The sequence below is a fragment of the Euprymna scolopes genome, chromosome 5, assembly GCF_053919585.1.
Source record: "Euprymna scolopes isolate OS-2025 chromosome 5, ASM5391958v1, whole genome shotgun sequence".
Taxonomy (NCBI): domain Eukaryota; kingdom Metazoa; phylum Mollusca; class Cephalopoda; order Sepiida; family Sepiolidae; genus Euprymna; species Euprymna scolopes.
This window is the reverse complement of record NC_136486.1, coordinates 145448254-145462531: the sequence shown is the minus strand read 5'-3', so window position 1 is coordinate 145462531 and position 14278 is coordinate 145448254. Positions and strand designations below refer to the sequence as shown.

Below are 14278 nucleotides of genomic sequence, written 5' to 3'. Positions count from 1 at the left end.
TAAGCAAAGACGATTTCATCGTCGAAATAGAAAAATACATTTAAATTTCACTCAAGTTACTTAAAATGATAAAACTTCAAATAAAACTTTTTTAAAACTAAGTTTGCTTTAAACTAAGTTTTTGGTATAAAATGATTATTTTCTTTAATCAAAAATTTTCTTTAATCAAAAATTCACAGACGCTAAGAATTGAAGCAATTACAGTACAAACACAATTTAAGATATTTCTATATTAGAAAAAAAGGTATAAAATTTAATACCTCTCTTCCCCGGGCTGCTTACTGTTGTTTTGATTTCCCTCCCCACGCTCCTATAATTTTTTGAATATTTCTCTCCACCCGGGCTGAACTGTGGTTTTGATCCTCCCTTCCCCCACCTCTTCACACCTGGGAAACGCCGGGTACCCTCGCTACTATATATATATATATATATATATATATATATATATATATATATATATATATTTAAAATTTTCGTCATAACTAGGGCTATGACAAGAGAATATTCTATTATCATTGTTTTGACTCTCGAGTATATATCCGGCACAGTTAGACACAGTTAATCAATCGAGAACCACATCACTTTATCTAAAAACATATAAGATATTAAATGATATATACTCGAGATTCAAAATAATGAAAAGAATATTCTATTATCATTCTTTTGACTCTCGGGTATATATCCGGCACAGTTAGGCACTTAATTAACCGAGAACCACACCTTGTCTATATAAAAACACATAAGATATTAACGGATATATACTCAAGAGTTCAAACAATGAAAAGAATATGCTGTTGTCACAGCCCTAGTAATAACCAATAAAAAGGATTTCTCAACTAACTGAAGGTTTCATTTTTACTTATTTCAAATGTGACAATCTAGCTTCTAATCGTAAGGGCGATTAAAGAACAGATTCTATTGTTCCAATTCAGTTGCCTCATCACGAGGTCAAAGTTAGTAGTAAGGTCATTTTTTCTATGCAAGAGATATACAACTCACTCAAAAGGGGCACTTTGGGCAAGTCAAAAAAATAAAACTTTCCTCAGTCAAAAGAGATAGTTTAGCCTTCGATCGAAAACGAAATAGATATTTCAAGGTAAAGAAAGCGTTGTCATCTCAGTCGATACGGAAATACATATTTTAGACGAACACACTTTCAGTAATAAGACGCGTTACTTCATCTATTTAAATGTACAATTTGCGGCTTTCCTTCATCTATGCAAGCATTTCTAAAGTTTTTTTCTCTTTAGATATGATGTTCAAGAAACTTGAGTTGGCATCGATCCATCAGTGCATTCAGCAGGTGTAAGGCTTTATCTTCGCATGTGCATTTTGCAACACTAACAACCAATCATATCATATCATGGTTATGAAAAAAAGCAGGCATGTATAATCACTTATAACACCTACGAAATATATATAAAAAATAAATAAACCATGAATATAAAGCGTAAACATAAATTGAAAAATAGAAAGCAATTCAGTTCCGACATAAAATAAACCGATAAAAGTTGACATGCCGCAAAACACAATAAACAACCAATCATATACTTGGGCGCACTTGTGGCTCCAGACAGCCGGAACGATTGAAGAACAACGCCGAGGAGTCGCACTAGTTAAGTTTTATTGTCCTTGGCCTAACGAGTGTGGGTGTCTGAGCATGCCTTATCATTTTTTCTGTCTCATCCTTCTATAAAATGAAAGTCACCTTCACAAACGAATCAGACTTTTACGTTGTCTTCTAGTAAACAAACGAAGATCCATATGTGTCCAGTTAAAGTCTGGAACTACACGTGATATACTTCATCAGCAGATTCGGTATAAACTCCGATTCTGATAAAAATTTTCATGCAAAGAAACAATTCTTTTATTTCATTGCTACTACATATACTGCAGTAGAACCCCGGGTTACGATGGTCCTAGGATACATTTTTTTCAGATTACGATGCGGAAGACGATGTATTTCCGGCTCCTGATTACGGTATTTCACCCGCCTTACGGTGTTATTTATAATGTAATTTGATTATATACATATGTATTATACACTGTAATATATTTTGTTACTGATTTTTAATGCCGTATCCCGGGGTTCTACTGTACTTAGAACACTAAAGTGAATATTTGATTTAGGTCAGTCGTTTGACTACTGACTGCGATGAAGTATCTGTTCATTTATCTATTCTTTTCTTATTATTATAACGGAATCCGGCACAATCATGCTGACACACCGGTTCTTGCCAAATCACCGAAGTTAAGCAAATATGAGCCTGGCCAGTACCAGATGGATGACCATTTGGCAAGACTAGGCTCTGTATATCCCGCTGCGAGACGTAGAAATTCTAGGTTGGTATATAGGAGGTGATTTTAACTTATTGGAGGAGATACACCCACGAAAAAAGACTGAAAGTAACGGGAAACTACCGTATTTACTTGTCTTCCTGATATCACAATTTGAAAAGCTGTTACAACAGCAGGACCACTGATTCTTTTTTTTTTTATAGCAAAACAGTATGAAATGTATGCACATGAATGAGAGGGATAGAGATAGATAGATGGATATACTGTGCGAAAGTGTGTTTTTTTTATTTTGTTTTATGGCATATCAATTTGTTTTAGGTTAGTTAATGCTTCACGTTCTTTATGTCTTCAAATATTTATTCATTGTGTTTGGTTTGGTTGTTTTGTAGTGAAAAATTGTTGTTTTTGATTTTGCAGAACTGAATTGCACATTTGAACAAAGCTGTCGTGTTTTCAGTTTTTTTTTTATCTTCAGTTATTTCTTCCTGGTGTTTGGTTGTTTTTTTTTTTTAGAGGGAAATTCCTTTTTTTTTTGGTATTGCAGAATGATTAATTCTTTACAATAAGCGAAAAAAAACAAAAAACAATAACATCCATGTTTGTTGCATTTTTGGTCGGTCAGGTAGACAGTAACTTTCAGACGGCCGGATCTAGTAGCACCCGTCTACTAAGCAATGTATCCATTATTTGCTGAATAATAACCGGTGCAACTTTACTTTCTAATCTTAATCTTTCGAAATTGTACCAATCTCTGTGGGTATTTATAAAAATAAAAATAAGTACTATTCCTGTACAGATATTTGTAAATAATCGTAACTTAAATTAATCTTTCAAAAATTTTCATTCGTTCAGGTTAGCAAATATCTTTTATGGACTATGCAACAGGTAATGATAATTCTTAAGTACAGGGTTTAATAATATAGAGTGATCTGTATAAACACGGGTCTCTTAACATTTTACGTAAACTTTAGCCGAATACTCACTGTATTTTACTTAGGATAATTTTTTCGCGTATATTTAATCCCTCGTTAATCTGATTTAATGATGCTCTAAACCGAGAACCCCATCCTCCAATGTAGCCCCTACTACAATGTCTCCTTCTCCAACATCAGCGGTCTACGTTCCAACCTTCCAGAGGTTGAAACCCAATTATAGGAGACGAAACCAGACATATTCTTCCTAAGTGAAACTGGCATTAGGCCGATCGCTTCCCTTGACGAATTCATAATTAAAGGATACTCTAACTTAACATCTAAATCTGACCCCCAAGATCGCCATGGACATGGAATATGTGCTTACATTATAGATGACTTTCCGTGTGGTAGGAATATCTCCAGAGAATACACTAATTTATCTTATATGTGTCCCGGGTTGCACTTACTTACACCACTGCATTTATATTCGCTCTCTATCGCCCCCACAACAGCAGAGTTACTATCTTTAAGAGCATATCTGAAAAAATTGACCACATCCTGTTTGCTTACCCTTCAACTAATATCCACATTTGTGGTGACTTCAATGTCCACAATGCAGAATGGCTGACCCACTCTAACAAGACAGATGATGAGGGGATTTTCTGTTATGATTTTGCCATTGCCTATGACCTCACCCAGATTGCCCACGAACCCACCCGTGCCCGATACTCCCGGTAAGTATGCTAGCCTTCTAGACCTTTTTCTCACAACTTCCCTTGAGCTATGTTCATTTCCGTTTTGTCTCCTCTGGAATCTTCCGACCACGTGGCTGTATCAGTTAAGATAAAAACGAAATGCAATAAGTCTGGAGATGTGCCTCACCACCGTACTGTATATCGATACTCTACCGCTGACTGGGATAGCTTCCGTACACTTATATCCGAATCTACCACTGCATTCCATGTTTAAAAAAGATGTGTCCTCCATAGTATCAGGCATGACCGAATGGCTAATTGTAGGCATAGACCGATTCATACCATCCAAAAAATTCCAACAAAAACCTAACAGCCAGCCATGGTTCTCCCCAGAATGTGCTGCTGCCATTGCGCACAGAAATCACTTTTTCCATAGTTATCAACGTAATAGATGCACTAAGACTAAAGCTGCTTTCAGGACTGTCAGCAACCACTGCAAAAGAGTAATAAAAAATGCAAGAGAGCTATATGCTCAGTCCGTTAAATCCAAAGTAGCTGATCAGCGGCTTGGTTCCCACCAGTTTTGGCAAATAGCAAACAGGATCCTGAACAGAAGCGTACGTTCTATCCATACCATCATCAATGGACCTGAGGTAATCTCGTCAGCATCAGACAAGGTCAAACTATTTGCCAAGAACTTTGCAGCTAATTCTACCATATGCAACGAAGGCCATCAACTCCTCGTATTTCCTCCTATAACGGACAACACACTCTGCAACATACAAATATCTGTGCATGATGTCGCTAAGCTAATCAAGAACCTTGATTCCAGTAAAGCAACTGGCCCTTACGGCATTCCAATCATTGTGCTGAAAAAGCTTCAACTAGAACTTGCCCCCATACTTATAAAACTCTTTAAGCGTTGCCTTAAAGAGAAGTGCTTCCCAACACCCTGGAAAACCTCATCAGTATTCCCTGTATTTAAGAACTCAGATGATAAGTCCTCTCCCTCTCAGTACAGACCAATAAGTCTCCTGTGTGTCATGAGTAAGCTGCTGGAATCCATATTAAATAGAGAAGTAGTCAACCACCTCAGTAAAAATAATCTTCTTAGTGACATGCAATATGGTTTCCGTTCTGCTAGATCTACAGCAGATCTGCTAACGGTTATATCACATAGGATTAGCGAATCTCTTGACAAAGGCTTCCTCTCTAGGGAAATTGCTCTTGACATATCGAAGGCATTCGATAAGGTATGGCATAAGGGCCTACTTCACAAGATTTCCAGCTACGGTATAACTGGAAATGTTTTGTCGATCATAAAATCATTTCTCTCCGATAGGCTCATAAGAGTAGTGGTTGATGTGCAGAAATCAGAAGCCCTCAATATTAATGCTGGAGTTCCCCAGGGGTCCATCTTAAGCCCAACTCTCTTCCTGATCTGCATCAATGATCTCCCAAAACACATACTTAAATCATTCGTTGACATCTATGCTGATGACACGAACATCTATGGCAACACATCTAAGGCCGTAAATGACAAAGTTCTCTCTAATTCTCTTTCCTCTGATCTTGAGCGCGTGGTACAGTGGGGGAGGAGGTGGATGGTTACTTTTAATGCATCTAAAACAAAGCTCCTATCTTTACATCATCAACGCTCTTATCCACATCTGGCATCGATTGATATGGGTGGCCCTCGTCTAGGGGAAGCTCCATGTTTTGATAAGCTTCTGGGCCTGACCTTTACCCCTGACGTGAAATGGAATACTTACATCAAGTCAGTTGCCAAGATCGCTGGAAAAATGGTAGGATCCTTCTACCGCTCCAGAAGATATCTCACCCCTGATGGAATTCTCTATCTGTATAAAAGCCAAGTACATCCAAGGATGAAGTACTGCTGCCACATCTGGGCAGGAGTTGCTAAAAACAACCTATCCTGCCTTGACAGAGTACAAAATAGGCTTCGTGGCCTAGTGGGAAATGTCCTTTTCTCTTCCCTGCAACCTCTCTCCCACAGGAGAGACGTTGTGAGCCTGTCTTTGTTTTATCATTACTACCATGGCATGTGCTCGTCTAAACTTCAATCTCTGCCCCCCCCTCGCAAATCTTTTACGAAAAACACCCGCCTAGCTAAAACCACTGTCAAAAATTTTCCCTACTCCTTATCTGTGCCAAAATCAAAACGTAGATTCCATGAACAAAGCTTCTTTCTTAGAAGTGCACGCCTGTGGATCTCTGTTCCAGTTGCCTGTTTCCCACCTGACTACAACCTGGATGTCTTCAAGTCCAATGCGTACAAATTTCTGATGAACCGCCTCCTTAATTAAGACACTTTATCAGATCTCCAAAACGTGCTAATTTCAGTTAAGTTTGTAAGATGTGATATCTACCGCCTGCATACCAGCAGTAACTATCTTAGTTGTATATGACGCGTTGCTCGTCACATCGTAGAATGTAGAACTGGATGAAAATATAAGAATTTAAAAAATCGAGGCATAGTCAATAGGTTGCGCCTTGGCCCATTTCGTTAGGTCGTCAGTATTGCACACTTCATGAGTGCGACGACCTGGGTTCGCGCCTATGTCGGAGCACGTCACTGATGAGATGCAGTACATCGAAACCCACTTTGGGTCTGGCGTTGTCCGTTGTCGATGCAATTGCTCGATTCTATCTAGTTCTGGGTTCTAGCTTTATTCTGAAAGGTGTATGTGAACGGGAATTTATATATCTATCTATAATCTCCTCTTAATGTCTTATATATATATATATATATATATATATATATATATATATATATATATATATATATATATTGTGCTTCTGTTTTAAAATTAAATATGTTTTAACTCTTTTTCAAAGTGTTTTTAACATGTTTTATTAACTACTTTTTCTTCCTCTGTATCCTCTGAAGGAGGTACACATGGAACAGTGGTGCCCAAGAACAATGAAATAAAACTTCATTTCACCCTAAAGCGTAACGAGACTGGGAATCGTTTAACCTTGCTAAAAATTAATAGACCCTTGATTCTTGAAAATATCGTATACGTTCACAAAATACCTATGCTTGTATTAATAAATAAATTGGAAACTATAGTAATTAGATTTTTGAACAGTGGGCGATTTTATTATTTCCCCCCCCCCCCAGAAACGGAATGTTTTAATTTAACCATATATGTTACACACGCCTTTAAATCAGGTTTTGTTTCATCTCCACCCGGATTAACACTCGTTAGCCCTGTTAGTGTAGTATAAAATAAAGTTTATTTTGTACACTTTTATTACTCTAACGTCATTGTTTGTTCTTTTTCTAAAATCCACTATAATCACTTCCTACCTTAACATTTCTAACGATTTGTTTCACCGTCAAATATGATTGGCGTCTTATTATGTTTTTCCGCTGGCATCGCTTTTTTGCTGTAATTTATTGTGTAGCTTTTTCTATGGGTTGCAGAACAAGCGACATAAAACAATCACACTTTAAATTTATTTCAAAGGGATAATGGGTATGCGTCTTCAACTGATTATATCTGCGCACTTGACAACTCTCCCAAAGCTAGTTGACACCTGAGATCGTAAAAAGACGCTTGTGTACCATAAAGACTGACATACGATTATTAATTACCAGATCATAACAACTAATCTACTGTAAGGGAGCTAACTCAGGTTCCAAATGCACCTGTAGTTATTAGTACTTGACGATTTATTTCCCTTTTCTATTTCTCACACTAATATAAAATTCCGAAATATGACAAATATACAAATCAAATGCGGTGCTAGTTGTGATGCGAAAGAAGTCTTCTCTTAAGTTTAAAAAATTTTTTTTTTCAAATTACAACCAGCCGGATTTTGCTAATGAATTTCTGCGCGTAAATTATTTTCGAATTATCGTCAATTGTTATTTTGGATTCGAGTTCCTACATCGCTAATTTAGTCTGATTTGAATGATGAAAGAATAACAAGAAAGTTTAGAAACTGTGAAACCAAATATATATTAACAGAAAATACAGAAACTTATATATTGGTTGAATGGAACTCTGCTCAACCGGAAGGACAAAGTAAGGTTATGACCTATTTCCCCTGCGTCTTAGCTCCAGACTACTCCATAGCAGAAACTGATTTCCGCAAGTGAAGCCAGGAATAGTCCATCGGCAGAATCTGTAGGGATGCCACACCAAGAGTAACGTATTTAGGATGCTACAGCAGTAGTGATTACGTTAGCTAGTGTGGATTTTAACAAAGGTCATTTTTAGTACATGTCAAAATAATCGAAATGAGTAAACCAGAATTCTTGTTAGAATTGAATGAAAGATGGGTATGATGCAAGGGCGATAAAGGTCAAAACATGAAAGACACAACAAAGTCGAACGATGACGTCACGTTTTTGAACTGAGAGAATAAAATCTTTTAACATCATTTTTCTCTCAGGAAGCCAAGCGAGCATGATCTGGAATAGAATGTAGAATAACCTAAAGCAAAAATTATTGATGTCTGTCTGTCTGTTTGTCTGTCTCTTTCATGTATTTCTTTATTTAGAAAATTAGTTTATGAAATAAATACTTATTTAATTTTTTAATGTCCTTATTCTTCGTAAATCTTCTCGAAATAAAACCTTGAAGAAGCTCAGCAAACATCTCTGAGTGTCTTTCGTATGTGAAAAGTTTTGTCTTAGTTAAAAAGTAAATCGTCGACAACCACTAGACGAAACAGCGATCATGAAAGAGCGACGATGAAAAGAATAAAAATACCCACGTATAAATACTCATAGAATACTTTTAATCGTCATGTTGAATATTCATTAATGAAAACATTCAATATTTAGGATTCTTTCGATTCATTGGTCATGTAAAATGTACATTTTCTATTCCTTTAATTATTAGTACGAGAATATTTCCGTTACTTTGGAGTTTAGGTCCAAATCTCTGGTAACTTAGCGGCGGCACCTTCTGGCAATCTCAAAATTAAATCTACAAGCCGATGAATTCCAAAACGCAACATTCCATTTTTGTCATGGTAAAAATGGCTCTCCATTTAGAAAGGGGGATTTTACAATATTAAAAAATTCCTCTTTTTAATGAATTTTATGTTTCCATTGAAACCTGTCATATACACATCACCTGAAACAGGTGATGTGTGTATGACAGGTTTTAAACATTTCTCTACGCTTGTCATCTAAGCAAATGTATATCATCATAAATGTCTTTGAAGATATTTGCAATTTGTTCCTTTTTAATGCAGACTAGCTCGACACCCGGCGTTGCCCGGTTGTACAATACGTTTAAACATAGTATTTTGATTTATGCAAATTGCGTATGCATTGTTATGGAATCAATCCTTTATTGACTATTATATATTGCGAAAAATAATTTGCCCGGTGGACTTATTCGCAAAAATATAAAATAAAATAAAATAAATATAAATAATAATGATAATGTCGTTCATCAAATTCCGTCTGTGTTTGTTTGCAATACTACGTTAGCTGATATTTGAGCTTGACAATCTTAAAAATAGTCTTTATTCTCTTATGGATAAAACAGAAGAATTTTTACAGGGGAATATTTTACGTTACACCGGCCAAGGTACACCGGTATAACATGAAATATTCCCCTGTAAAAATTCTTTTTATCTATAAGAGAAGAAATACTATTTTTAAGATTGGATTTTCTCGATTCACGATACTTATCGAATGAGTTTTTGTAAAAAAAAAAACATATCTCAGAACACTGCCATAAATAGAAATGACCTTTGTGTGAAATTTGCAACAGATAGACTTAGCTGTTTCGTAACCTATGAGGAAGCAACTAATACACACACACACACACACACACACACACAAAGTGACTTTTATATAAGAGTAGAGATAATTCTTCAACATCGATGCCAGTTGTGAAAATAAGTCAACATTAAGGACGGATGTTTCAATTTTAATTATTCTATGTCCGCACTGTGATTATAAGAGTTGCAGGACTTTGACGCGATTTAGTCAGGAACTTTGGTAAGTGGTCGGTTCTGTCCACAATACAAAAGCAAGAAAAAAACTTTCTTCTTGCTCTTATTCTCCAAAGAGATTTAATTGAAAAAAAAAACAACAAAAAAACAATAAAACATCATTCTTGGTTTTTAATCGATTATGTTCTCTTTGCTTGTTCTCAATTCGAAACATGTTGCAGTAGATGTGAAGAAATCAGAAAAATAAAAAGATTTTTTCATGTAGTTTGATATTTTACAAGTAAGATACGCCACCGTGTCACAAGCATAGAATCTTACAACGGAGTTGGACGCTATTATTAAAACTATTAGAAATAATCTTATTGGCATATATATCGATGCAATGGTTATATAGAAGATATTCTTGAGATAATTTAGATAATAGCTTATCTATTGGAGATCGTGCTAGAAGCGTTCCCGTGTGAACTCAATTTGCGTTTTAAACAATTGCAAGCGAGTAACACAAAATCGATATAAGAGATTGGCATGTATGCTTATATTACTAGACGTGCCATAAATGTAATTGCACGAATAAAAGATATCTAATCAGATCCTTTCTCATCAGAGTTTAAGGAGTACGATAAACATTAAAACGAGAAAACAAATAACACCGAAAATAAATATTTTCATTTGGTTTAAGTTATTGATTCATATATTATATGACAACTACATAACAATGTTTTTGTCTATATGTAACTAATAACATGGGTCAATAAGATGAGCGTAAGGCACAGTTTAGTTGTCGACACCAAGCAGTAAACATTGCATGCGTACGCTCCGATCTATATCATGTCCTGTAAGTATACGCCTTGGACATATGTCCGTAATCTCACACTTTTCATGCTTTTCTGTTTTTCTGCTTCGGTCTTTTGCTGGACACACCAGGAAGAATCAGACTTTCGAGAAACACTCTTGAAAAATTATGATAAAAGACTCATACCATTAAAGGACATGCGCGACGTAATGGAAGTGGATGCAGAACTTACAATTGGCACGGCCCGGGAATTCGATATCGTACATGGTTACATCACGGTGTATACCTATCTGAATTTAACCTGGTGCGACGAATTCCTATCTTGGAACACATCTCTGCACAACATAATGAATATCACTATTGAAAAAGAAATGATATGGCACCCAGAAATAATGCTTTATAACACCGCGATTCAAACCCATATAAAATCACTTCCAAAACTGTTCCTAAATAATGATGGATGCGTTCAAAAGTATATTCCATTGGATTTTAAAAGTTTCTGTCAAGTAAACGCATATGGGTTTCCATTCGATGAGCATCGGTGCAAGTCCTTCATGTTTTTCAGCGAATACGATGCAACAAAAGTAATTCTAAAAAATATACAATGCATTGAAGAATGGAAACTCAGCGGAACCAATTGGCGAATTGAGTATGAGTGCTCAGTTGAAACGCGTGCATATAGCGAAGGGATTATAGAATTAAAACTTACACGTAAGATTCAACCAAGTTCTTTATCCTATTTGCTACCAGCGATCATTTTTCTTCTCTTGAATATGATGGTCGGACAGTTACCCGTTCAAAGCGGAGAAAAGGTTTCGTTTGCAACAACAATCTTCCTAGCAAACATCGTCTACCTTGGCGATATCAACAGTAAACTACCAAATGAACCTCCCAATGTCCCATTGTTGTTCTGGTGCCATTTACTTCTAACATGCATCAGCGGAATATCAGTTATCGGCAGCATCGTCGCATCGAAGAGATTCTTTAAAATACAACATCCGGAGCCAATTACACCGAATAAAGTAGACTCGGAAATTTCCAAAATGGAACTTGGAATCATCACAGAAAATACCACATCGGAAGAAAACATCCGCAAAAGATATCGCTCATCTTGGATAAGTTTGAAAATTAGGAATTTGGCCCGTCGCTGTAATGTTGAAATGTTGATGTTTAATATTATCTTTCTCATATCAGTGATTTTTGGAATTGTATTCCTGGGTTTACTTTTACAAACAGTTTCGAGCCGGCACATATAATAAACGATAAATATATAAACACATACAGTTTAAGACATCTGTTTTATGTTGTGCAAACAAATAGTTTGTATTTTTATCGTCTTTTTGATTCGTCTTATGAATAAATTACATAAGTTAGAAACTCATTTATATACAAATATATAATGCCGCAGTAAAGCTACACATAGTTTAAATACTATTTCATGTATTAATATATCCTTCACTCAAGAATAAATATCAATTTATAATTATATAAAAAAATTTTGTATATATTTTACATAAATATATTTATCGCCTCACAATTGAACCATGCCAAATGAAGTGAAAGCGTCAATTGAATAAAAAAAAAATGTATTTAATAATCACACTTTTTTCTTTCTTTTTCCCTTTTGTCTCCCGGAAAAAGGAGAGTGGACCCTTGTCTGTCCGTTCGTCTGTCCGCACTTTTCTCAATAACTACGTCTTGGAATTTTTTGGGAAATTTTCCACAAACATTAAACATGATATGAGTAAAAAAGTAACAGAACGGATTTTCCGGGAAAACTCCGCTTACCTCCCCATAGAGTTGCCTTTCGGGTTAAAATGGCTAAAATCGACACTTTCGTGCTTATCAAAAAAAAAAAAAAAAAAAAATTGATGCCTTAGATTTTTATAAAACTTTCTGAAAAGTTGTAACTAACTAATTTCTATATAATTTTGTTTGTCTATACTTCGCGATAACTCTTGGATGTGCACCAGGGGATCTTTTAGGGCTAATAAAAACAAACCATTTTTGGGACTGTTTTACCATATTTGTCCAAAATTTTCTGTATATGTCTATTTAGCAGTTTTGTATGGTGCTGAACTCAAATTTAAATATGTTAAGGCCTTGGGGACTTTGGCGGCTAAATGGGGGAGGAGCAAATGATGGACTAAGTCATTTCTTTTTTTTTTTTGCATGGTGCAGAACTCAAATTTATATAGGTTAAGGCCTAAAATTGCACCGTTTGTTAATTTTTACTAGGACTTGACGTCCCCCGAGGGCTTTTGGGGCTAAATGGGGGAGGGGGCAAATGCTGAACTTAGTCAATTTTTTATGCTTCATTCACTGTGCACTCACGGGGGACAATGGATGCTTCACTTGTTATACTTGTTTATACGTGTTTTACTTCTTGTGAATTTCTACGTTCTAGGACTTGTCTTTCGTTCAAGTGAGCGACAATTGACTTCTGCTAGTTTCATTATTTATCCTTAATGTAATTGATCTTTGATATTTAAAAAAAAATACTTTTATAACATCCAGGATTATTTTAATGTATAACCGCCACTCTCTATGATCAAAGGAAAATAACTGAAGGAAAATATATTTTAAAAATTCAATGGAAGGTTAGTGTGTTTTAGTCTTTATATCATAAAATGTGATCCGTTTGTTTTCAGCTTGCTAGAGTTTAGACTTGTCGTCTAGAAATAAAACAGCATTACAAAATTTCCGTAGAACGACAAACCCCATAAATGAATTAGGAAAGTTAACAGTTGTATTTTTATTTAGGTTATCAGAAATGATAATGCATTATAAATTAAAAATTAAATTACTGACATAATAAATATTCGTGTGAACGGTTTTTACGTACAATAGAATTGATATTTTTTACACACACACACACACACACATATACACACACACACACACATACACACACACACACACACACACACACATATATATATATGTATCTTTCCATCATTATCTCTTTTACCCACTGTTCTCACTAAGCTCCTACTTTTTTTGCTACCTATCATTTTTACTCTTTTCCCTATATTTTATTTTGTTTTCACTGTCAATATTTTTAAGGTAGCGGCGCAAATACATACATATGTAACTTAGCTCATTTATCCCATTCTGACGAAAAGCATTGAGTATCGAAATGCTGTGGTATAAAGAATTATTGTAATAAACGAATTTTTTTTTTTGCTTTATAAAACTGATAAAAAATAAGTTTACTTATGTCTGTTTAATGTGGAATTATTAGTATGTTATGCCTCACACACAAGTGTTATGCCTCACCCACAAGTGTTAAGCTTCATAAATTCTCATAGGTCCCTGTTTAAAGATTTATTCAATTTTTACATAATCTCACTTGCTATATATATATATATATTATATTATATATATATATATATATATATATATATATATATATATATATATCAGTCGGTTTAAGAACTTGGTTCTTATTGTTGAGCACTTTAAAGTTGAATTAAAGTTGGCCACTTAAGCTCGCATGAGCAGATTATGACGTGATAATCACCAGAGCACTCTGGACGGACATCTTCACATTTAATAGTAAATGTTTAAATTTCAACTGTATTTCTCACGGTAAACGTTTGCCGTGTGGTTTGTTCTTTGTTAATGGAGTC

At 35.3% G+C, this 14278-nt stretch overlaps 1 protein-coding gene across 1 annotated transcript; it reads left to right on the top strand.

Moving 5' to 3' along the window:
• Nucleotides 1-10681: 10681 nt before the first annotated feature.
• On the top strand, nt 10682-11902 carry LOC145276648 (chemotactile receptor for bitter tastants 1-like). Its single transcript, XM_080127839.1, has one exon. The coding sequence runs from the start codon at nt 10682-10684 to the stop codon at nt 11900-11902; it is 1221 nt and encodes a 406-aa protein (XP_079983965.1).
• The last annotated feature ends 2376 nt before the right edge of the window (nt 11903-14278 follow it).